Genomic DNA, 24,155 nt, shown 5'->3' with positions numbered 1-24,155 from the left:
AACCAACTCGATATCGCATCGAAGTCTCGTCCAAACATGATTATTAAACATTACGGGCAGTTTTATTATTGATTTATATATTTATGAGGAACTAACCGCCCTGATCGCACAAGTCAGGCCATTAAAGACGTGAGCTATATAAAAGATTCTCAACATTAAACGTGCGTTTTACTGACGTATACTAATAGTACCTATGTTCAAACTAGCTAAATCACTATTTATCTCGTTCGTCACATTCGTGGGAAAGTTTTGCATTTACTATCATAGTTCACAATGATCTAGAGCGGCGGTGTGCATTCAAATCGTTATTTTTGCCTGCTTATCTGAAAAAATATAAATAAACTAACACGTGTTCAACAGCACGAGTATCACTAAGAATAATATTTACAATTATTTTAAATGGTACAATCTGTAGTTTTACTACCACAATTGCACATTCCATGTAGCGGTTTCAATAATCGTTGACTAGAGCGCAGGGTTCATTTAATCGACCAATATAAAAAAAACTTAGAAACGATAGACAGTCATCACGTTTTGCACATCAGTGTAAGTCTAACTACCGGTAAACAAGGACTGCAAAGATGTTTATCGCAGCTGGAATTTTGATTACCGTGGCAAAAATTACATACGCATTTATCAAACATATTCTCGATAACTTTTTTATACGTTTTTGGCCAGGCATCGAAAGGCCGATCGTCGAAGTGCGCCAGGGTAAAGTGAAAGGTGTAACGGATAAACTTCCGAACGGAGGAAAATATCACTTCTTCAAAGGTATCCCCTATGCAAAGCCACCAGTTGGTGAGCTGCGCTTTCGATCACCTCAGGCACTGGAAAGATTTAATAAACCAGAGCTCAACTGTTGCTCAGATAAGGGTTTTATCAGGCAAAGTATGATCGTTACTGATTGGCCCGCCATCGGAACTGAAGATGGACTGTATCTCAACATTTATACACCTTCGCTGCCATCGGCTGAGCGAACCGTAAAATCCCCAGTTATGGTTTACATCCATGGTGGAGCTTTCCGATACGGTACCGCCAGTAGTGTGCTCTATGACCCGAAGCATCTTGTCCAGCAAGGCGTTGTCGTTGTGACAATGTTTTATCGCTTAGGCCCGCTAGGATTTCTTTGTTTGCCGAATGCCGGCATCAGTGGGAATGCTGGACTGAAAGATCAAGTAAGCTAAGAAAATTTTTTTTAATAAGCGATGTTTTCGTTTTTTCTGCGGTGCTACACTGCAGTGTAATAAGAGCTAGAAACACATTACATCTGAGATGAAATGTAGGCGGTGCTATATCGTTGTAGCTACTGTAGCTACTGAAAAAAAACGAAAACATCATAAGAAACATGTACATTACATTACAAACACCTTCCAGCGTCTAGCTCTGCAGTGGGTACACGAACAAATTCATCAATTTGGTGGAGACGCCGAAAACGTTACTCTCTTTGGCGAAAGCGCCGGCAGTTGGTCGACTTATCTGCATTATTTGTCGCCAAATTCAAGGTGCTTATCTGTCGATTGTTGTGAATTTCAAAGTGTTATCACAATTACTATGGCTTTCAGAAAATACTTCCACCGTGTGATTTGCCAAAGTGGGGATGCATGTACCGAGATGGCCTTCCAAGTCGATCCAGAAGAGAAAGCGAGAGGCCTTGCGCGAATCCTAGGATACAACGGCAACTCCGATCAAGAAGTGCTAGGTACAAGTTATACAGTTTTAATTCCACCTATAACTAGAAGTTTAAACTAAATTGGCAGCAATGTTCCAAAATATCAAATTCCGAATCGACTTTGATAATGAAAATAAGTCATCAAAAAGCTACGGAATAAGTTTGGATTCTTCCACGGCCCTGCTCATATATTGGTAAAGCATCAGCATTGTTACTGTTGTAGAGAGAGGCTCAAACAAAAGCGTTGCTTACCATATTGTAGCATGTTTTATTTGGAATCACCTCAATTCACTTGAAGTTAGAAGAAATTTGATTTACAATCATTCATATGTTTGCGTTCGTTGAATATTCCAGTAAATAATTATAGGCAGGAAAACGCCTGCCGAGTCAGTTAATTAAATATGTATTTTCTCATTACAGCCACTTTGATGAAAGCTACAGCTGGATCTTTATTAAACCATCAAAACGACGTCATCAGTCCCTCGGAACAGTCCTGTCCTCACCGATTTCTATTCAGACCGGTCATCGAGCGGCAGTTCTCTGAAGATAGTATCATAACGCAAACCCCGGAAGAGATACTAAAGAGGTATGACACGATTCGTATGCCCATTATATCCGGTTGTAACAGTGCAGAGGGTGCGTTGGCACTTTTTCTGAGCAAATGTCGCCTTAACGAATATAATCAACACCCGGAATGGCTTGTGCCACGCTTCATACGTACTCCCCAGGGTTGGGATCGTAGAAACCTAGGATTGCAAGTGAAACAATTTTATCTCGGAAAAAGAGATCTTGGTTGGGATACTACTAAAGAAACCTGTGACCTGATGTCCGATCTTACATATCTCACTAGTTCTAATTTGAGTTTGGAATGGATTGCGAAGTATCAACCGAATGCCCCTCACTATCATTACTTGTTTGATTACCGAGGCCGATTGAGCTACGTGGAGATGTCTCTGAAACTCGGTTTAGAAAATGGAGCCTATCATGGGGACGATGTTTTCTACATGTTCAGGTATCGTTTCAACGTATATTTTATTTTGTATGTTAACTAGAAAACTGTTTTTTTCCAGTCCCTCTTTGCTGCCCTTATTGCCTGCAAATAGTGATGAATGCAGAGTGCGAGATTTGTTTGTACGCTTTTTTACCAATTTCGCCAAATATGGCAACCCCACACCATACGAAAGTAGTCAAGGAGTAACATGGACTCCGGTACGACCGGTGGAGAGGAGTTCAGCTTCCTTCGATATAGACTGCCTGCACATTAACCAATCTCCTCAAATGATTCGAAATCATTACGGGGAAAGAAAGGAGTTTTGGAGAAGTTTAATAATAAACCATACAAACTTGTTGTAATTCTGAAAACACAACCAACTTCTTCACAGATGACATGTATTCTATCAGGTTCTCCGCTTAGCATCTCTTTGACTGATTTTTGTTTTGAGATACACGTTACATTTACATCACATTTCAATTTGTTGTTCTCAGTTTGTCTACTCATACACACTTGATACATTTGATGATCGAATATTGCATTCAGATTATCTCCGAGCTTTGCATGAGCCCAATATGCCAGAGATTCGCATTCAACGTGTTGTAATTCAAAGTGAGTCGGAATATTCTATGAATGAAATCATCTCCGAGAATTGGGGTATCGCCATTATTAGGATACAATAGAATGTAACCATCGTACAAACTTCCCGTAGCTCCATAAGTGGTCATTCGCTAATATCACTTTCTAATGCTCTGACCTCAGCTAACGAGTTGGCGCCTTTTCATTGCTTGGAATAGAGCAATACGCAGTTATTCAAACTAAGGTAATCTAGTAGGGTTTTAAGCTTTAAGAAAATGCTTTATCCATTCGACTATATGAGCTCGGGCTAAGTGTAAAACAAAAATCCGTGTCGCGAAATTATGGCATAATTTTAAATAATTGTTTTTGTAGGAGACAAACCACATAAGATCAGTACTTAGATCAATTATGGTATACCCCTTTCTTAATCTAAGTGGTCTACCTACTAAGACATAACACTATATGAATGAATAATTTCCTTTATTGGTATACACACACTGCATTAAGCTTAGACTATTTCAGAAAATGCAAATATTTGTATTACGGAATTTTCTATTCAGACATACGTACGTTAATTCTAGAAAACTCTGTCGGCCAGTGTCTTAATGGTATTTTTTATTAATCTTCTTTGCGTTAACTTACAGATGCCATTTTTGAATTTATTAAAACTAGGGGGCTACACATTAATTTTTTTTTGTTTTTATATAATGAAACTAAAGAAATTTTACAGCTAATTTATAAATATAATATTCTTAAGATTAGTGGGGCATTTTGTGTGTTTTTTGTATAATAATGCACTTTAGGATTTTTAGAAGGGAGATTATTGGAGCAAATAATTATTAACTAAGCGGAACATTTTACAAGCATATTAAAACTAGAAATAACGAGAGAGAGAGAGAGAGAGAGAGAGAGAGAGAGAGAGGTTCAATTTTATTATGATTAGGGGGGATTAATAAGGGCTATTTTTAAGTAGTGTTACTGTTGGTCTCGTCTTTGTTGGATCATTCGACAGAGATGTTTTGTGTCGTCTTGGAGTCGTATCAAACTATCGTTGGGGTACGGTAGGGGGAAGAGGGCACTTATGAGAATGATGAGAAAAATAATAGGACAATTAAATCTGAATATTGATGGTTTTTAAGATGTATCTGAGGGACATATAGAGGAGATCGTGACTTGCCAGAACATCTCGAACCGGAACATTGGGTGATCTTCCTCGGGCGCTAAGGGAATCCAATAGGTGAGATCTGGCAGAACAGTACTCTTCGCGTGCCCAGACAATATGTTCAATATCGTGATAACCGTTGCAACAGGTGCCGATACCGCTATTTGCGAGCCCAATACGTCGGAGATGAGTGTCCAGCGTGTAGTAATTGGAGATGAGCCGAGACATCACACGAATGAAATCCCGACCTACATCCATCCCTTTGAACCAAGCTTTCGTCAATACCTTAGGAATTATCGAATTTAGCCACCTTCCTAATTCATCATTGCTCCATGAAGTTTGCCAACTTTCGAGGGTTCTCTTATGAGTAATACTGAAAAATTCGCTGAAGCAAATTGGTCTTTTATATATATCACCTTCTAAAGCGCCCACCTTAGCTAAAGAGTTCGCTTTTTCATTACTTGGAATGAAGCAATGCGGGGGAACCCAAACTAAGGTAATCTTGTAGGATCTTACAGACAAACCATGCAGGCACTCCCAGATTTTCCCCAGAAAATATGGAATATGCTTTCTAGGTTTCATTGAACGGAGAGCTTCGGTTGAGCTGAGGCTATCCGAGACAATAAAGTAATGATCGGTGGGCAAAGTATCAATGATCCCAAGGGTATACTGAATAGCAGCAAGTTCTGCGACGTAAACTGAAGCAAGAACCTTGAGTTGAAATGAGGCGGTGAGGTTTTGATTGAATATACCGAAGCCAGTGGAGCCATTGAGGCTTGACCAGTCGGTGTAAAACATCTTGTTGCAATCGACTTCTCGAAATTTACTATGAAAGATGCTTGGGATCATTTGCGGACGTATGTGAATTTCGTCCTTCGTGGATATTCCGAAGAATACAGTTGAATCAGAAGCAGGGAGGAGATTGACACGGCTGGGATAATATGAAGAAGGATTGATATTTCGTGCCACGTAATCGAAGTACAAACACATAAATCGGGTATGAGAATTGAGCTCGATAAGCCTCGCGAAAAATTAACAATTACTAACGGGTTCAAGATATCGCATAGGATGAGTAATTGATATGAGAGGCCAAAAATCGATTTTTCAGCGGAAAAACACCCGTCAACACTTCTAGACTCATCGAATGTGTCGAGTGCATTCAACCCAAGGCAATATGCAAACAACAATATTGGATTCGCTCTAGTTTGATGAAATATATGTTTGCAACGGAGCGAAAACAGAAACTACCATACTCCATCACGGACAATATCGTTGTTTGGTACAGCTTGATCAGGTCTCTTGGGTGGGCACCCCTCCATGTTCCGGTTATTGTACGGAGAAAGTTGTTGGCACTTCTGTTTCAGATACCTAATGAGAGATCCCCAGGTTCCTTTAGAGTCGAACCAGACCCCGAGATATTTGAAAGTTGAAACCTGAGCATTAGTTTGACCCATTAAATGAAGCTGTAGTTGCGCTGGTTCACGCTTCCTTGAAAATACTACTAGCTCAGTTTTCTCCGTGGCGAATCCGATACCCAGCTGGAGGGCCCAAGCAGACAAATTGTCCAAGGTATCTTGCAATGGTCCTTGCAAATCGACGGGTTTGGGACCTGTAACAGAGATCACACCGTCATCTGCAAGCAGCCTTGGCGTGCAGGAATTGACAAGACATTCGTCAATGTCATTCACGTAAAAGTTATAGAGAAGGGGGCTTAGACGTGAACCCTGAAGAAGTCCCATGTAGCTAACTGGTGATGTCGATAAATCACCATGCGAAAAATGTATGTGTTTTTCAGACAGCAAGTTTAGCAAAAAGTTGTTTAGAGTCGGTGAAAGACCATGCTGGTGCAGCTTCTCAGAAATAATTTTGATAGAAACTGAATCAAAAGCCCCTTACTATCTAGGAAAACAAATGCCATCTGATCTTTTCTAGTATAAGCCTTTTGAATTTCTGTTGAGAGCAACGCAAGACAGTCGTTCGTTCCTTTGCCTTTGCGAAAACCAAATTGTGTATCTGACAGTAATCCATTTGCTTCAACCCAATTGTCGAGGTGAAACAAGATCATTTTCTCGAACAACAAGAAAGCCTGGAATCCGTACTCTTCCTCCAGAGGAAGCTCTTGAGTGGTCTCGATTTTGTCGGATATCGCGGACGCGTAACTCTACCAATCAATATTTCGTGTGAGGTCATTCGGATGACCTCACACGAAATATTGATTGGAAGATTGTATTCGGTGGCCCTGAACCGTTAGCAATATAAATTACAATTAGCAGATAGTTGCTACCGTGGGGATCAGAGACCACCTTCCACATGAAATGTAATCGCAGCGATATCAAGCAGAGGAACAGGTCTAAGGCGCTCGGACACGCTGGAGCGGCAGGAATCCGTGTCATTTCACCCGTGTTCAAAATGGTCATATTGAAGCTTGAGCTTTGCGACAGCTCATGGAGTAGATCGCTTATCGTTATGAAGGCAACCGCATGCCGTACCGTGCGAGTTGAAATCACCTTAAACTAGCCTCAGTGCGGGGAGGAGTTCCACAATATCCCCAAGCCGTCGGTTGCTAACTGAGACTCACGGGGGATGTAGGTGGAAGCAATTCAAAGGTTTAATTCTGGTTTGGCAAGCGACAACTTCAATTCCACAATGTCAGAGAAATTAATTAGACCAGTGCTGGTTTCTTTCTCTGGCTGAGATATGAGAACACTTGGGGTTTTTGATGTTCCTGGAAATGCTGGGAACTGCTTTTCTGAGCTCAGGTTTCTGAGGCCGGGACTTGCTTCGGTTTTGCACCAGTACTTCCTTGAGTAGTTATTTTAGGAGGGCCACGAAGAGACAGCTTCTGACCTGTACGACGAAGCTTGGGAGAGAAAATGTTCCTTCTTTTTCTATTGCTTCTAGGATCAGCAGAAGATGTTCCCGCTGGGGTTCATCACAGTGGCCTTCGTCAGTAGACAAGTTGGTATAGATGTTTGTAGAGACAGGTGGCGTAGCTGTCTTAAGCATTTCTGCAAAAAATCGCTTAGAGCGTCCCTGAAGGGAAGGCTTAAGATTCTCCTCGCGCTGTTTGTACGCGGGACATGCCGGGAGATCATGTGGGTTTCCCTCACAGTAAAGACACATTTCGACATCCCTTCTACAGGAATCATCCTCATTATTCCCTCCGCATTTCCCACAACTGGCCTTATTGATACAATGGGAGCCTGTGTGTCCCAATTGTTTGCAATTAGTACAGTTCATGACCCGTTGCACGAAGAGGCGAATAGGAAGACAAACCTTGTCAAAGAAGAGGTAGTTGAGTAGAGCAGAATCGGCGAAGGTCACCCGATAAAAGTCTGAGTTGATGCATGTTTTCTTCCCCCTCAGCTGCGACTGATGCTGAGTGCAAACGTTTGCACTCCAGTATCTTCACTGGCTTAACCATGGGGTCTTTGATACAGCCAGTCTCATATTTCAGCAGGTCCTCGCAACTCAGACTCAAATAGGACACGACCCAACAGACTGCAACCCTGTTAGATGGTACATACACCCTGTATTCCTTCGTGAAGGGCCCATAGCCAGCAATATCGTTTGCCTGAGTTCAACTGTTTACAACCACCCGAAGCTTATCAGGACGAATTTTCGATATTTCTGTCACGACCGAATACCGATCCGTCACAATTCGAGGACTCTGCAACAGATTGAAACACTTTTGTCTTTGGTCCGGAAGAAGATCACGCTGGACCCGGTGGCCGAGCTTGGCTATACTTTGAGCCGGGGAGCCAAGATGAACCGCCGTCAGAGGAAGTCATTTTTGCACGGGCCTATTGCCCAGTGCACGTTAGCAGGAGAACCAAGAAGGAGAAACGTAAAATAATACTTAACTTGTATATGTAACGGTATCCATACGGCTTACTAGAAGAACACTGCTTCACTGGTCACTGGCCGGCTAACGGTACTCAGAAACAGAAACACAAAAGAAGGGAAAAAATACTGAAACCTCGACGAGGCGGAGAGTGCGCAAGATAACCTTGAACGGATTAGCACTATTCTTTGTCGCTATACACTGCACGGACTGGCAACAAAACACTTGTGTCTCGACCTTGCGCTCGAAAACGAATGATCCCAATGGGATTTATTCCTGGTCCTGTAAGACCAGATACCGTCAAAGAGATCATTTTTGACCCATCTACGTAGAAAAATACTGAGCCTGGTAGAATAATGGCGCTAATTAGTAAGAACAGCAACTTTTAAAGTTTGAGATTAAATATCTTATTACTTATAAATGGTTGATACAATTCAGACAAAACAATTGATGCATCTATCTGTTGTGTATTAATCTTCCAAATATTACGAAGATCGGTTGACTGCATTGAGAGCTTTTACATTTGACATTTTTAGTAAACAAAAGTTGCACTCACACGTGTCATAGGTGTATTGATGACAAATGTTGTGTAACATGTCATAATTGTCTATGTAAAATTTTCGACACAAATAATCAATTATTAACTTTTATTCATATCTTCGGCCTAATTAAGTCCAGAAGCCGTCGGTAAAATACATTTTAAGTGAAATTGATCAAGCAATCTAGAAGAAATAGTATTTTTGGTTACAGTGTTGCTAAATACACAATATTTCCAGTTTAAAACAAAAACTGCACTTTGCTCACAATGCGTGTATTTTTCTTTTCATAACTATTATACCACTGCGTTTCTCAGACATTTTCACACAGAAAAAATGTTTTTAATCCACCTAACAGTGTGATGAGACATTTCTTATAACTCTTATCACTCTTCGGATATCATATCGTTTGAGAACATTTAGAACTTGATGCTTCGCGATGTTTTTGATAACACATACTACATGGGATAGTGGCAGGACTCAGAGAATAGCTCAAATCAGCATAGGACAACATCAGTGCTAGAAATCTCAAACCAAATCAATGGGAAAGCGAAAAAATTGCCCATAAAATAGACATACCAACGAATTATTGTTAATGCTGTGTTAATAAAATATCTAAATTGTGGTGGGAAAACTGAATTTTCCTAAAGGGGTAATATATTGTACTGAGCCAAAAAATGGAAATTTTTATTTTAATCAATTTGAAGTTTATACTTTACTCAAATTTCCAACGCGACTGAGAACTAAGAAATCAACGCATTCAAAGAAAATCAACAGTGAATATTTCCAGACTTGGTTTTATTTCCTATTCAAGAACTATTGTGTTTTTTTACATCCTAGATTGCATGATTCAGTGATCGAAACTCAAAACTTTGAAGTATTTGAAATTATTAAATTAAAATTTGTTTTTGCTATTGAAATTGACGAAATGATAGTATCGCCCCTTTGGCGATTGTTTACTTTTTCGGTCCCACCTATCAGCATTGAAGTATCGCCCTTACGTTTTTTACGTATTTACCGATTTCGTCCGTGTTTTTTCAATAGCGGTCATTGTTACTATTTACAGCTGGTATCAGCTTGATTATCCTAAAAAAAAATACGAAAATAACAGTTTCGCCTCTAAACTGCTAGCAAAAAAAAGTATCGCCCTGTTTGTTTGCATGGAGCGTGGAGGGCGAAACTTTAAATAAACAAACAAAAATACAGTTTCGCTCGTTGTATTTTTTGCTGTAGTTTAAGAAAGCAATATCGTAGAATCAGAATTTTTAGGTTAATTTGTTGCGTTTCAAAGCCCTTATTCGCATGTATGAAAAAACCCTATGTTTACATTTGTAAGTATCGCCCTTTTCACAAAAAAGGGTTGAAGTGAAATCGCAGCTCCTGATATCACACTATCTCTGAAGTGCATGCGTGCATAGTTTCAAATTTTACTTCGACATCGACTTTTTCTAAAGGCGACTTCCCAGTAGTATCCTTGATTTGAATTATTATCGCTAATCCTAATGCCAAAGAACAAATAAAAACCTCACGAAAACGAACCGTTTGGGAAAATCATCATCATTACTGGAATTTTCATTTTCACGAAACTTTTCGATAACCTTCCGTCACTTGCGTTAATGCACTGTGTGCACAGTGCTCTGAAAATCTAGCGAAATCGTCTTAGGGCACCAGCGGGTCTAATTCAGAGCTATCTGCGCGGCGAGTAAAGTAAAGAATACTAAAAATTAATTTCTATTCCATAATTTTCAGTTCAGCAATTCGAGAGATCGTGCTCACCGCAAGCCATGAAAAATAGACTACGTTGTGAAGCGATGGTCACTATTTATTAAAAAATCACGGTTAAATAAAAAAAATTATACTATTAAAAAATTTCAAATAGTTTATAATTTTCACAAACTTATTAAGAAAAATTGTTTAATAATCTTTAGTAATATTGTGTAAGAAAAAAGCTGAAAATTTCAGTATTTTCTCTATCTGTAACATATTAACCCTTAAGTATACCAATTAATTGGTATACGAATTGGAACAGGTTCGCCAAATTTTGGAAGAAGTCTATAAAAAAACCCCTTGAAAATAACCTAAAAATTGTTGTAGTTCGATACAATAAAAAATCCCCAAAAATGAAATGTACCTATTAATGTGAAACACAGTGAATAATACATACAATAAAGACCCATTTTTATCAGTCTCATGGCGTATTTTAGGCTGACAAAATGGGGACAATGACTAAATCGGGCAATTTTTTTTCTTTATAATAAACTGAAGCTGTTAAAATATTCTTCCCGTCCCCGATGAAGTCTGATAACTATTTCTGATTATGATGAACTTTTTATTTTTGCATATTTCCATCTTCATGATAAGGAAAACATGCTCAAGAAAAGATTTACTCGAATTCAGTCTTGTTCGTCTGCTAGAGCCCATCAAACATATGTTCATATTTGGCTGATAAAATCGGGGTTTCAATGTATTATAATAGATATTCAGCATTCGAAGAAGTTTCTTGTGAACGAGTGTAGAACGACTTTGTTTCTACTTACTTGAAATCAGCGGCGTAGCCAGAAATTCGGTTTGGTAGGGGTTTGGTGAAAATCGATCAAACTGTCCAAACGGCATAATTCCGAAACCGCAATTTATGCAGAATTAATTTTTCAGAAAATAGTAACAGAGTTCGTGTCTTTAGCGAATTTGTTGAGACTTTATTGTAGTCATGAATATTAACCTGAGAAAATTCACCATAAATACTTCTTGGACGATATGCCGTCAAAATTATTTTATCAAATGATGCGCTGTTTAACGTTTGTAAAACTCATCGAAGATACTAAACCTCCGAAATTGGCGGTTTCAAAATGATGTTATCTTGACCTTAAATTACTGTTTTTAAACATTTGACCTATACATATAATTGGTCATACGACAAAAATCAAATGCTCATCAAAATCGATCAGGACTTGCTAGAGTCGAATGGAAATCGTAATTTTTCATAAATTTCTCTCTACATTCGGAAAGTGTTATCCTCGTTATTAATCATATTACATTTTCGTCTCAACTCGACGCATTCCCAAAATAAAAACCTGTTTTAATCCACCTAGTACATTTTCGTCTCAACTCGACGCATTCCCAAAATAAAAACCTGTTTTAATCCACCTAGTGGTGCAATTGTGCTTGTCTCATTTGTCCAGACTACGATTCCATGGCTGGTTATATTCAATACAATGGTGGAAATGAATATTACATGTTCAGTACGATTTGCACATACATACAACGGATCGACAGCCACGATCTTGAGATACTATGTGATACTAAAACATCGCTTGAAACCAGCGGCGGATCATGGGGAAAGATCCGGGAGGTCCGCGTCCTGCCGAAAATTTTCAACTTGTTAAGAAATTTTTAATTAGTTTTAATTTTAAAGTAGCAACCCCTCACTGCATACTCCCTCCGGGCCGGTATGATTGACGATTTTTTGAGTGATTGCATAACCTTTCTATATGGGAAAGGCAAAAATGTACCAAAGTCCAAAGAAGTCAATTTTTGTCAAGCATCTCAATGTTTCATGCATTTTAAATTTTTCATTTGGCATCAAAAATACAAATTTGATTTTGAAAATTTTTCATTTCAGTTTATATGGGAATTTGCTGTGTGATTGCACTCTTCAACTCGTAACTCCGGAACCGGAAGTCCATAGCAGCCGATGGGAAGGTTGTACCTTTCATTTGAGACTAACTTTGTACAAATCGGTCCAGCCATCTCTGAGAAACAGAGGTCACATTTTTTCCACATACACACATACACACACATACATACACACAGACATTTTGCGATCTCGACGAACTCAGTCGATTGGCATATGACACTCGGCTCTCGGGTCGGGATTAGATTGACGAATTTGAGAGTGAATGAGAAAAGCAAAAACATTTTTAGCAAATGTTGCAAGTTATGCATTTTTTGGTGAGCAGTTCTATGTTTCATAGACATTAAATCAATTTTAACTTCGCTTCCTATTAAATAAAGACCCTTATTACAGTGCATTTCTACAAAAATGAGCTCAATTTGAAAATAAATCTGAGGATTATGATTGATTACAGAACTCTGGAATTTTCTATTGGAATGTTTTCAGGCAGGAATTTGATATTGATGCAATTAGACAACTGTGAAATCAAGACCAATAGATCAGTTACATATCAGGATCCCATTCCGACAATTTATCAAAAGTCCTCATGATGTTTACAACAACAGGTTATCAATCCACAGATCAGATAATTGTTATTGTAATATTGAATTAAATCAGTCTGCATCAATAAATTTTCAACTTCAATCCAATATTTTTTTTTGGGTGTGGTGATGAGGGGTTGTATGGTGTTAAACCCCAAAACCTTCTCTTAGCTACGCCGTTGCTTGGAGTTATTTATTTCGCTTTTCATTTTCCGATATGTTTCAGTTCGATCTGATGGTTATAAGTTAGAAAATTGCAGTCAGAAGGTTCGCACAAATGAACATTTTTGCACTGATAAGTTATCAAGTTTCTTCCAGACAACTTGGAAGTGTTCGGTGATTATTTCTAGCGGTTGTAGATAGTAAAATGAAATACAAAATTCGTTTTATCGAAATAATGTTTAGCTTATTTCAATGGATTATTACTATATTGAACAATAAATAGGCGACAAAGAGTAATCCACAAACAACAAGCCATAACTTTTAAAATATTCAAAATAGGTATTTAAAGCCTTCAGTAAAGTTATTCGCAAAAGTAAGAGCTACAAATTTGCTGAAGGCATCACTTCCAAGAAAATTTGTGAAAATATCTCACTGATAGGGGGATTAATGAGCAAAAGCACAATACCAAAAGAAAGGGCATATTGCCTCCATTAAATTCTCCAAAGATACTATTAACCTAAAATAAGCCGTTTTGGCGTTAATAATAGATTACATGTTTTTGGTCATATTTCTGGCAATGGGAAATGATAAAAATCTTTCGTCCGCATTTAATGTTAATTATCTCTTTTGATAATAGTCCGATTTCAACAATCTATAGCTTGTTCGAAAGGTATTCGTTAAAGCTGTCTAAAAACATATAAATTGTTAATCTATATTGTCAATTTCGGCAGATAATTTAAAAAAACTGCAAAAAACGCCATTTTTGCGCATTCAAACATTCATATCTTGAAAACTAAACATCAGAATCAAAAACAAATTAATAGCGTTCATACTGTTTTTTAGTTCTTTCATTTAAATATGGTTTGGATAAGATCGGTTCAGCCATTGCTGAGAAACACGAATGAGAATTTGTCCGTTACATACACACACACAGACATTGTCCCAAATCGTCGAGCTGAGCCGATTGGTATATAAGACTCGGCCCTCCGGGCCTCGGAAAAAATCTTGAAAGTTTGAGCGAATTCTATACATTTCTTTTATAAGAAATGTAAAACATCCTCAATAACCAAGCAGGATTCTCGAATTCTGGAAGCGCCATTTTGTAGAGAATTTTCAGTTAAGTAATTTGGCATATCAAACTCAGTTTACCCCAAATATGGCGTTTGTCATAAGTTAGCACTACAGCGACGAATTGTGTATTTTGCTAAGTGCCGATGCATCCTGTTTCTGTTCACTATGGTAATGAGGCGAATTAGGAGATGTTTCAAGAAAATCACCTTCTATTTTAATTAAAAGTTGTATTCAGGGGATTGTTCCAAATAAATATGTGCACAACAAATAAAGTGTATAACTTGAGCTTATTTATTTAAAACCGCCAGTTACTCCCTTCACTCTTTCATTAAAATGTAAACCATAAATAGTCATCTCAATTATTATTATTTTTCATAATGTTCAATCCCATTGCACTAGATGACTTTTTTATATTTGATAATACATAAAAATCATAAAATGCGTTTAAAACTGATTCTAATACACTAGAGACAAACAGAATTTTTTGACAATTTTGACAATTTTTCTTCTACTTTCTGAAAACAATATGCGGTCTCAGCACACTTAAGATATTTTTTGTCGAAAGGCGTTATGGACTACTCATAAATATTTGCCAATATTGTCCGATAGATTTGAATCATATCTCGCATATTCATTATATGACCTTTGGGTAGCCGTGCAAATGTAAAGTTTTGACAAGGTTCCTGAGCCCTTCGTGACCTTCAAGGCAGAACGTTGATACGAAAAAATAACATTGACAAGGCAGGCTATTAAAGCAGTTCAGTTTATCAACCTTGAGAACAAACCGGCTGATAATTAGTGTTGCATTCGGTGCAGTCTATTACATGTTACAACGTTTATCCTAAGTTAAGGTCAGACGAGTGTGTTCCCACGTGATCTCCGTAGTTAGAATTCAATCGAAACCAGTTCGTTCTTCGCCTATACCTCTACTCGCGCTATGACTAAAATCAGCTAATCTACCGCTCAGAGCTTGTAGCGGATACTAAAGTGCACGAGATTGATAACCCATTCGCTTTTTTCTGCTGATGTTGGAAATTAAATCGGACGCTTACGACGCTGATAAACACAACTCAGTCGAGAGCTACTGGTCGCAGTCGAAGGTCGCCTGCCGCCGCGCCGGTTCGAAAATTATGTTAAATTTAGTACTGCTACTTGTCAGGTTCGCCATTGCCTTGGTGCGAAAATATTTCGAAGATGTTTATATACAACATTGGCCTGGACTCGTGCGACCTATCGTTAAGGTCAGACAAGGAAAGCTACAAGGTGTTACTTCTAAACTGCCTAATGGAGCTCAATATCACTTCTTCAAAGGCATTCCATACGCCAAACCACCTACCGGTGAATTACGATTCTGCTCACCAGTGCCATTGGAGCGATTTACAAAGCCTGTGATAAAATGTCTAATTGATAAAAGTGAATTCATTCAACCGCACGAAATTTTTGGAAACTATTGGATTGTCGGGACCGAAGATGCGCTATATTTGAATGTCTACACACCAGAGCTACCGGCAGCAGAGATGAAAAAATACCCCGTCATGGTGTACATTCATGGCGGCGGATTGAAGCGTGGGACGGCAAGCAGTTTTATCTATGACCCACGATACTTTGTCCAGAAAGGAGTTATTGTAGTGGTAATGTCCTATAGGCTAGGACCCTTTGGATTCCTTAGCATACCAAGCGCGGGAGTTAGTGGAAACTTTGGACTGAAAGATCAAGTAAGTAAACGGACGACTTACTATAAATTTGTCTAATTTAGATTGAATCACTTAGCGGTTAGCGCTAAAATGGGTCCAAGAAAACATTGAATGCTTCGGAGGAAATCCAGAAAATGTTACACTTTTCGGCGAAAGTGCTGGTAGCTGGTCCACTTACTTACATTACCTTTCGGCAAACTCAAGGTAAGCAGTGATTTGGCATGCCTCCTGGCAATATTATTTCAATCAGGTTTCTTTATCAATCACAGGAAATACTTTCATCGTGTTATCTGCCAAAGTGGAGACTCCTGTACAGAGTCAGCTCTCCAGGTAGAACCGACTGAGAAAGCTCGTAGACTTGCACGTTACCTGGGATATAAAGGAGACTCCGATCAAGAAGCTTTGGGTGAGCGAACGATAAACGCATCAAAACTTCCTTATCAACTATGAAATCTTCTAAGAAACTATGCCCAACTATTTCAGACATTCTCAGAAGGGCACCAGCCCGACGATTGCTCAAATACCAGGACGCGGTTATCAGTGAACAAGAGAAGGGTCTACCTTTAAAATTTTTATTCCGACCAGTCATCGAACTGGAACTCGGCGAGGATACTATTCTGAGTCAATCGCCAGAGAGTACGTTGAAATCATTCGACACTATCCAGATGCCAATAATCCAGGGATACACAAGCGGCGAAGGAATCCTAGCGCTTTCTTTCAACAAATACAACTTAAAGCAATTCGACCTACATCCTGAGTGGCTTATCCCTCAGCACCTAGGTGACCCGGTTGACCTGAATAAAACTGCAACCGGCGAAAAAATCAAACAGTTCTACTGCAAAAGAAAACCAATAAGTTGGGAAGCAACCAATGAAATCAGGGATCTATTTTCAGATTTAACGTTCCTGACCACATCCAATTTAAGTGCGGAGTGGTTAGCTAAATTCCAACCGAATGCGACTCAGTATCACTATCTATTTTCGTACGATGGCAGATTAAGCCTGGTGAAGAGGCTTCTCAACATGAGCCACATCGAAGGAACTTCGCATGCTGACGATTGTTTGTACATGTTTAGTCCTCCATTTCTGCCAGCACTACCAGCGGACAGTGATGAGGTTCGAGTACGAGAAATCTTGGTGGAACTATGGACAAATTTTGCTAAGCACAATGACCCAACTCCTGAAACAAGTCGTTTAAGCTTCAAATGGTTACCTGTGACGAAGACAGATCCCAAAATGACGAGCTTCGATTTAGATTGTCTCGAAATAAACGTTAGACCTAGGATGGTGCGTAATCCATTCCCGGAACGAATTGAGTTCTGGAGAAATCTGATGAAGCGGTACACAAACTTAATCTAAATGTTAATAAGATAAACCAAAGATGATTCTATTGATGGTTGCTGTTGATGATTAATTGTTGAATACAGAACATATAATATGCACATGAGAAGTTTTTTTTGTTAATTCCAATCAAACCAAGGTAGGGTTGGACTAAGATCAAATTAAGGACATCCCGATCAAATCCATCCGGAACTTGAACCTGAATCAGTTGTGTCACATGAGATAGAATTCTGATAAAAACCAGTCGGAATTCCGGTTCATTTTCCAGGGGTTCGACTGGCACATTGAATCTCGATCAAGACAAGTTGGAATGGTGGAATGTTTAGTGCCAGTGCCGAACGAAGATGATCACTTTATGGTTAAACCTCATATTGAGCTATTCTAATAAATCAACTTTTGACTTCAAATAGTTCCATGGGAAAACGTGTAGAGGTGTGATATCTCACGATCTGGACGGCCAATTGACGAAACATGAAACGTTCACCGAATTTCTCACACAATAATTCAATTGTTACATTACTAGCGGTAAGCTTCAATCTAGTTGCCACCGTCACACGGTATTATCTTTGATTTTAGGACTAAGTTTTGTCCGGTTTAAGGCGTTAGTACCTATCATTGCAGAAATGGCTGCATCCTGAAGCCAAACGAAAACAGTGTAGAAGGCCGCCATGTTTATCTTACATACATCTCAATAATTTTAATCAACTTTTGGACCTTCATGTGCAACAATATGGCCCATATTGCACACAAACCATATGAGACCAAGTAAGCAAGTTTTATCCCGTACGAAAAATATATGTAATCGAGTTTTACGGCTTAAGTAACCTTTTTTAACCCTCCGGAAGTCGCGCAAATGGCCCACTGAATGAGCAGCCGCTGGTGCGCTAAGACGATTTCGCTAGATTTTCAGAGCAGCGTGTACTCAGTGCACTAGTGCGACTTCCGGAAGGTTAAGCATGTGTAAAAATTGAACGCTTGGTAGCATACGTAGGAAAAAATTATGTTCAGCTTTGATACCAGTTTATTCATATAAAATCTTTTCAAAACTCTGAAAGAAGAACATCAGTCGATTTATTAGATTATCACCTTCATATTTTTTACTGCCGAATCTCAGTTTTTCTCACATCTTTTGCCGAAATCTCAACAGCGGAGATCTCAGTAAGCAATTTTTTTGCTGAGATCTCAGTAAAAGTGACATTTATTAGCTGAGACTCGGAAAATACTTCACTCAAAATCAGCAAACAATTTTCACTTTACTGAGATATCAGTTTATAAATTGCTGACCACACAGGTGGTGGGAAATTGCCGAGCCGAATTAAGTGTGCATGATTCAAAGTATGCAAAATAGTTGGTGGAAAACAATAAACCAAGCGGAATGGTGCTTTTGAAAAAAAAAACTGTACCAACATCATCATGTCAAGTTACAGGTATTAAACAAATCTTTTTCGGGGATTGAAATATATTCGTAAAGAAAACGGCTTATTGCCGTTCAGATATTCTGTGCAGAAAAAATCAAAATGCGACTGAGTCTTACAAGGGTTTGCGGAAAATATTTCAAATCTGAAGAGTTATGTGCAACCGGCACGAAGTTACTTTTGGCGAAAGGATTGATATCAACGGGTTTTGAACGACTTAGTCTAGTGATTCATATGTTTATGCAGATAGAAAGCATGCAGATAGAAAGCATGGCGACTGTGCCTGACTAAATTTCATGTTTTTGCCTTTCTCAATAGAAAGGTATTGCAATTGCTCTGAAAACCGACTTTTTAACGGAGGCCCGGAGGGCCGAGTGACATATACCATTCGATTCAGTTCGTCGAGTTCGGCAAATGTCTGTTTGTGTATGTATGTGTGTGTGTATGTGTGTGTGTATGTGACCAAAAATGTCACTCATTTTTCTCAGAGATGGCTGAACCGATTTTGACAAACTTAGTCTCAAATGAAAGGTGCAACGTTCCCATAGGCTGTTATTGAATTTCTAATGGATCCGACTTCCGGTTCCGGAATTACAGGGTGATAAGTACGAACACGCAGAAAATGTCGATTTTAATAAATTCTGCAATGAATGTATAAAGGTGAAAAATTTTCCAAAATATGACCACAACTGCTTCGATTTGTAGTATTAGGTCACTAACATCCATTCAAAGTCTATTTGGCCACATTGGCCACCATCCTCGGTTCCGGAAGCCCCGGTGGAAGTATATAAATTCAGAATAACAGTCACATCGGTTTCTCGGAGATAGCTAGACCGATTCGACTAAACTTGGCCTCAAATGAAAGGTATTGCGTCCCCGTAAATGGCTATTTAATTTCATCCCGATCCGACTTCCGGTTCCGGAGTTACAGGTTGTGGCGTGCGATCACATAGCAAATTGTGATTCAAACCGATACTCCGATGAAAGCAAAAAAGGTAAAAATTTCGCTAAAATGTCTCTCAAACAACTTAAATTTGCTGTTCTAGGTCACCGACGGCCAACCAAACTTTCGTTGACTACATTGACCACCATAGACGGTTCCGGAGGTGCCCGGGAAAAGCGGCCATCTTTCAAAATTTACGAACTCACATCAGTTTCCCGGAAATGGTTGGGCCGATTTTCACAAACTTAGTCCCAAATGATAGCTATAATATCCCCATAGATGTCTATAAAATTTCGTACTGATCGCTTATATGGGTCCGGAAATATAGACTAAATCGTCCGGTCACATATGAAATTCCCATATAAGCCGGAACTCAATTTTTTTTTCAAATGGGGGACCTCATGAAATTTCAGAAATCGAATTCGTATTTTTGATGCCAAACATCTTTAAAATGCATGAAACGTCGAGATTTTATGTTATCTCGAAAAAAATTTTTTTATAAAAATCGACTTTTTGGGACTTTGCCGATTTCGCACCTTTTTTCAGTTCAATATTACCGTGGCTGTTTTTTCTTTTTCAAAATTTTAGAACTCGAATAATGATATTTTCCTGTATATAGTTGTCATGTCAGGGTTGTTAATGCGATACATTTTTCACGATAATTTATCGGCGTTACTCGTTAACGATAATGTATCGTCATCGGAAACTCCGTTAACGATAATGTATCGTCGCCTTCATCGTCATCGTCGATAATTGTATCGTCGTATTCATCGTCATCGTCGGTTCATCGGTTATCGCGATACATTTTGCGTTACTTTCCCGTTTATTGGAGTTGAAGTTGATGCGGTTAACTTTCAATTGTTTAGAAATAAATACCTATTGAAGGACATGTTGTTGGCAGTTGAAAATCAATAGTTTTGGACATTTTCTATGCACAGCGGGGGGGGGTCTGACGATGCGTCAAAATGAAAACTTTTCGGGAAAATGTATTATGTTGAAGGGAAAGTTGTTGGCAATTGAAAATCAATAATTTTGGACATCCGACGATGTGTCAAAATTGATTTTTTTCAACTTTTCGAGTAAGTTGGTGCACAGAAGAGTCCCAGGTGCACAGTGTTTCCAAGCGGCAAAAAGGTGATCAATATTGTTTTGACCATGAAGAAAACAAATTTTCAGCTATTGTGCAATTAGTAATTTTTAGCACGCAAAAACTTATATTCAAAAAACTACTAAACCACTATTATTAGGCCATTCACGAATTATACTACACATTTAAGTCGTGTGGTGATTAACAGATTTTATTATAATTTTAATTTAAACCAGAAGATTTCGGATTTTGAAAAGGAGAATATACATACATATTTCCAATGTTTGATTTCCTTTTCTAGTTAGGAAACTTTTAGCCCCCTCCTCCGTTTCTTCTCTCCACTATGTAACAAGATGCTTCATGCTTCCTTCTTTTACCCTTAAATATGTAGTGTAATTTATGTACGGCGTCATAATAGAGTTTTATTCGTTTTTTGAATTCAGTGAAGACCCATTTTTATCAGCCCCTTGGCGAATTATAGGCTGATAAAACGATGACATTGACAAAATCGGCACATATTTTTTCTGGTTCTGAAGAGACGAAGTCGAAACGCAAACACCTGCACTAACATATATTTTTTCTTTTTAATAAACCGGAGCGGTTTAAATGTTCTTCTTTAGTTCCTCGACAAAGCCGACAATAACCCGTTCTGATCATTTAGTAAAAAATTCCCTTAAGGAGGTCTTTCAGCACAGTATTATTATTTTTGTATATTTTGCATCTCTAAGATAAGAAAAATATGCTAAAGAAGGAATTTACTCGAATTTGACTTGAACGTAAGCTAGAACCCACCAAACGATTTTGATAGTGTTTGTTTTACAGATTCGTATTGGTAGTCGTCTGCGGAAATTTGCGGCTTCCGTACCAAAATATTGCTTTTTGGGCACTAAAACATTCGATAACTTCTAAGTTGTAAGAGATACAAATAAACTTACATTACAAAAATTCTGTATTTTCTTATGCTGAACAACATCTTGGAACATTTTGAAATTCTACAAAATTGCCAGGAAAAGTATTTTGAAAAAAGCAATTTTCAGGGGTATATCAAAAAAATCTCCACAAATGTAAATTAAAATCGACAGATAGACACATAGTCTCTTCAGCGAAGTTAATACTTAAGATATTCTCAACAACTTTGGCAAAGAATTTTTTTTTATTTTCATAAACATAAGGAAAAACTTTCTTCTCAGCTTTAGAGGGATTAATCACCCAACTAATACTTTTAAATGCAAAAAAATATAAATAAACTTTGCTGAAGACACTATAACTAAAAATGTTTTTCGTGGTTCAAAGAATTTCTTTCACCTTTTTGCCAATTTGGATCCTCGAGTGAATTGAAAATGTCCAAAACTATCGATTTTCAACTGCCAACAACCTACCCTTCAATATAAAAAGTTCGCGAAAAGTTGAAAAAGAAATTCTATTTTGATGCACCGACGGTACATTGAAAATGCCCAAAACTATTGACAAACCATTGACAAACCAATAACTTCTTCAATATAACAAACTTTCCTCAAAAGTTGAAAAAATCCATTTTGACACATCGTCGAACCCCCTGTGTATTGAAAATGTCCAAAACTATTGATTGTCAACTGCCAACAACTTTCCCTTCAATATAAAACTCTCCCGAAAAGTTGCCAAAAAATTCCATTTTGACACATCGTCGCCCCCCCCCCCCTGTGCATAGCAAATGTCCAAAACTATTGATTTTCAACTGCCAACAACATGTCCTTCAATAGTTATTTATTTCTAAACAATTGAAAGTTAACCGCATCAACTTCAACCCCAATAAACGGGAAAGTAACGCAAAATGTATCGCGATAACCGATGAACCGACGATGACGATGAAAACGACGATACAATTATCGACGATGACGATGAAGGCGACGATACATTATCGTTAATGGAGTTTCCGATGACGTTGACGGGTGGTTAACGTTATCGACGATGACGATTAATTATCGATTAACAACCCTGCATGTGATGTATAATAATAAAATGTAATATATGCATTTAAAAGTTTTTAATGAATATAAACAACGCACACATTCTCGTGATTCATGATTGAGAAAGGCACAATTGCACCGCTAGGTGGATTAAAATAGGTTTTTTTATGTTGGCCTAAAACGTCTTTCAAGGGGGTTTTCGGAGTCTGATTTTGATTCTGGAATTGTCAAATGAAAAATAGCGGGTCTAATATGGCGACTAGGTTAAGCTTCTGCAAATCTGATGATACAGATGTCAGGGGGTAAATTCTACTATCAATTCAGACGCCAGAAGTACTGTACAAAAGTGTTCGCTGCAATCTCTTATATAGGCGAAGAGACGGGGGCGCAACTGGTGGCAAATGTCGGAACTAAAGTACCGAGAGGCGCTGAAGTTCAAATTGTGCGATGTGTACCCCCGTGAATCGAGCTTTATACTGACTGTAACAAAATTTGCCAATTTCGTTAAAATTTAGTTGGCGCAATTTTGAATTTTCGAATTCTGACATCAAAATCATAATCAGCAACCCCAAAAACTCTCGTAATTCGAGATTTATTGTCATTGTAACAAAATGAGTAAATTTCGTGAAAACTGACTGCCACTGTGTAGCCGCCATTTTGAATTTTCAAATTCTGTTATCAGAATCGTAATCAGCGACCTCAAAAACCACATAATCTATTTTAATGCTAGTTGAGGAGTTATCCCGGTCTCTCAGAAACTTTTATAGACCAACATAATAATTAACTCCATTTTTGCATATTTTGATATATTTTTTTTTTTCAAAAAGACTTACCTACGATAAATTCTGCAAAAATCTATTATTGAGTTCAATGCTTGAGATACTTGCAAAAAATTAGATCTCTAGGATTCTAGTTCAGACACAGCTGCATTTATCGTAAAAAACCTGTTTTAATCCACTTTGCGGTGTAATTGTGCCGTTCTCATTTCTCTAAACTATGGCTCCATGGCTGGTAATGTTCAATATAATTGTGGAAATGTCTATTACATTCTTAGTACACTTTGCACTTACACACAATAGCTCGGCGGCCACGAACTTGATGAGCTATGTGTCGACAGTGAAACACTTGGAACAAAAAAAAATAATCTTGCAATAATTTGCACCCATTTTTGCATCATATTGATAGTGGTGATAGTGGTATGATAGTGGTACCAGTTTAAATGAGAGATAATATATATTAACTTTGTAGGTTTTCTTCGAAGAATTTTACAACATAAAACATTTAGTTCGAGACTTAATGTCTTCAATAAAGTTTTCGAGGGTGATATTACAAACAGCTTTGTTGAAGACATGAAAGCTCCATGTGTTCAGTATATCCAAATACATTACATTATTTGTGAAAGAAGAGGTTTAAAATGAGTTTTTCGGATATTACTGTATATGATAATTCTCTTCTGCTGTTTATAAACAATGAGATTCTCATTTTGTCCAAGCCATGAGTTGCT

At 38.2% G+C, this 24,155-nt stretch overlaps 1 protein-coding gene across 1 annotated transcript; it reads left to right on the top strand.

The window, feature by feature from the left end:
- Positions 1-531: 531 nt before the first annotated feature.
- On the top strand, positions 532-17,361 carry LOC131687875 (uncharacterized). Its single transcript, XM_058971966.1, has 9 exons — positions 532-1,175; positions 1,375-1,502; positions 1,563-1,699; positions 2,090-2,681; positions 2,740-3,018; positions 15,245-15,941; positions 15,997-16,124; positions 16,190-16,326; positions 16,404-17,361. Exons 1-9 carry the CDS (start codon positions 582-584, stop codon positions 17,276-17,278), a joined length of 3,567 nt encoding a protein of 1,188 aa, XP_058827949.1. The 5' UTR covers positions 532-581; the 3' UTR covers positions 17,279-17,361.
- Positions 17,362-24,155: the final 6,794 nt, after the last annotated feature.

This window comes from Topomyia yanbarensis, chromosome 3 (genome assembly GCF_030247195.1).
Source record: "Topomyia yanbarensis strain Yona2022 chromosome 3, ASM3024719v1, whole genome shotgun sequence".
NCBI classification, from domain to species: domain Eukaryota; kingdom Metazoa; phylum Arthropoda; class Insecta; order Diptera; family Culicidae; genus Topomyia; species Topomyia yanbarensis.
The sequence above is the reverse complement of the archived record's forward strand: the minus strand, read 5'-3'. Positions and strand labels throughout refer to the sequence as shown.

Excerpts from the sequence above, each read along its gene's own strand:
- LOC131687875 (XM_058971966.1), top strand. The coding sequence starts at position 582 with ATGTTTATCGCAGCTGGAATTTTGATTACCGTGGCAAAAATTACATAC. Across the intron at positions 1,176-1,374 it reads ATGCTGGACTGAAAGATCAA|CGTCTAGCTCTGCAGTGGGT; the intron begins GTAAGCTAAGAA and ends AACACCTTCCAG. Across the intron at positions 3,019-15,244 it reads ATAAACCATACAAACTTGTT|TCTGCTGATGTTGGAAATTA; the intron begins GTAATTCTGAAA and ends CATTCGCTTTTT.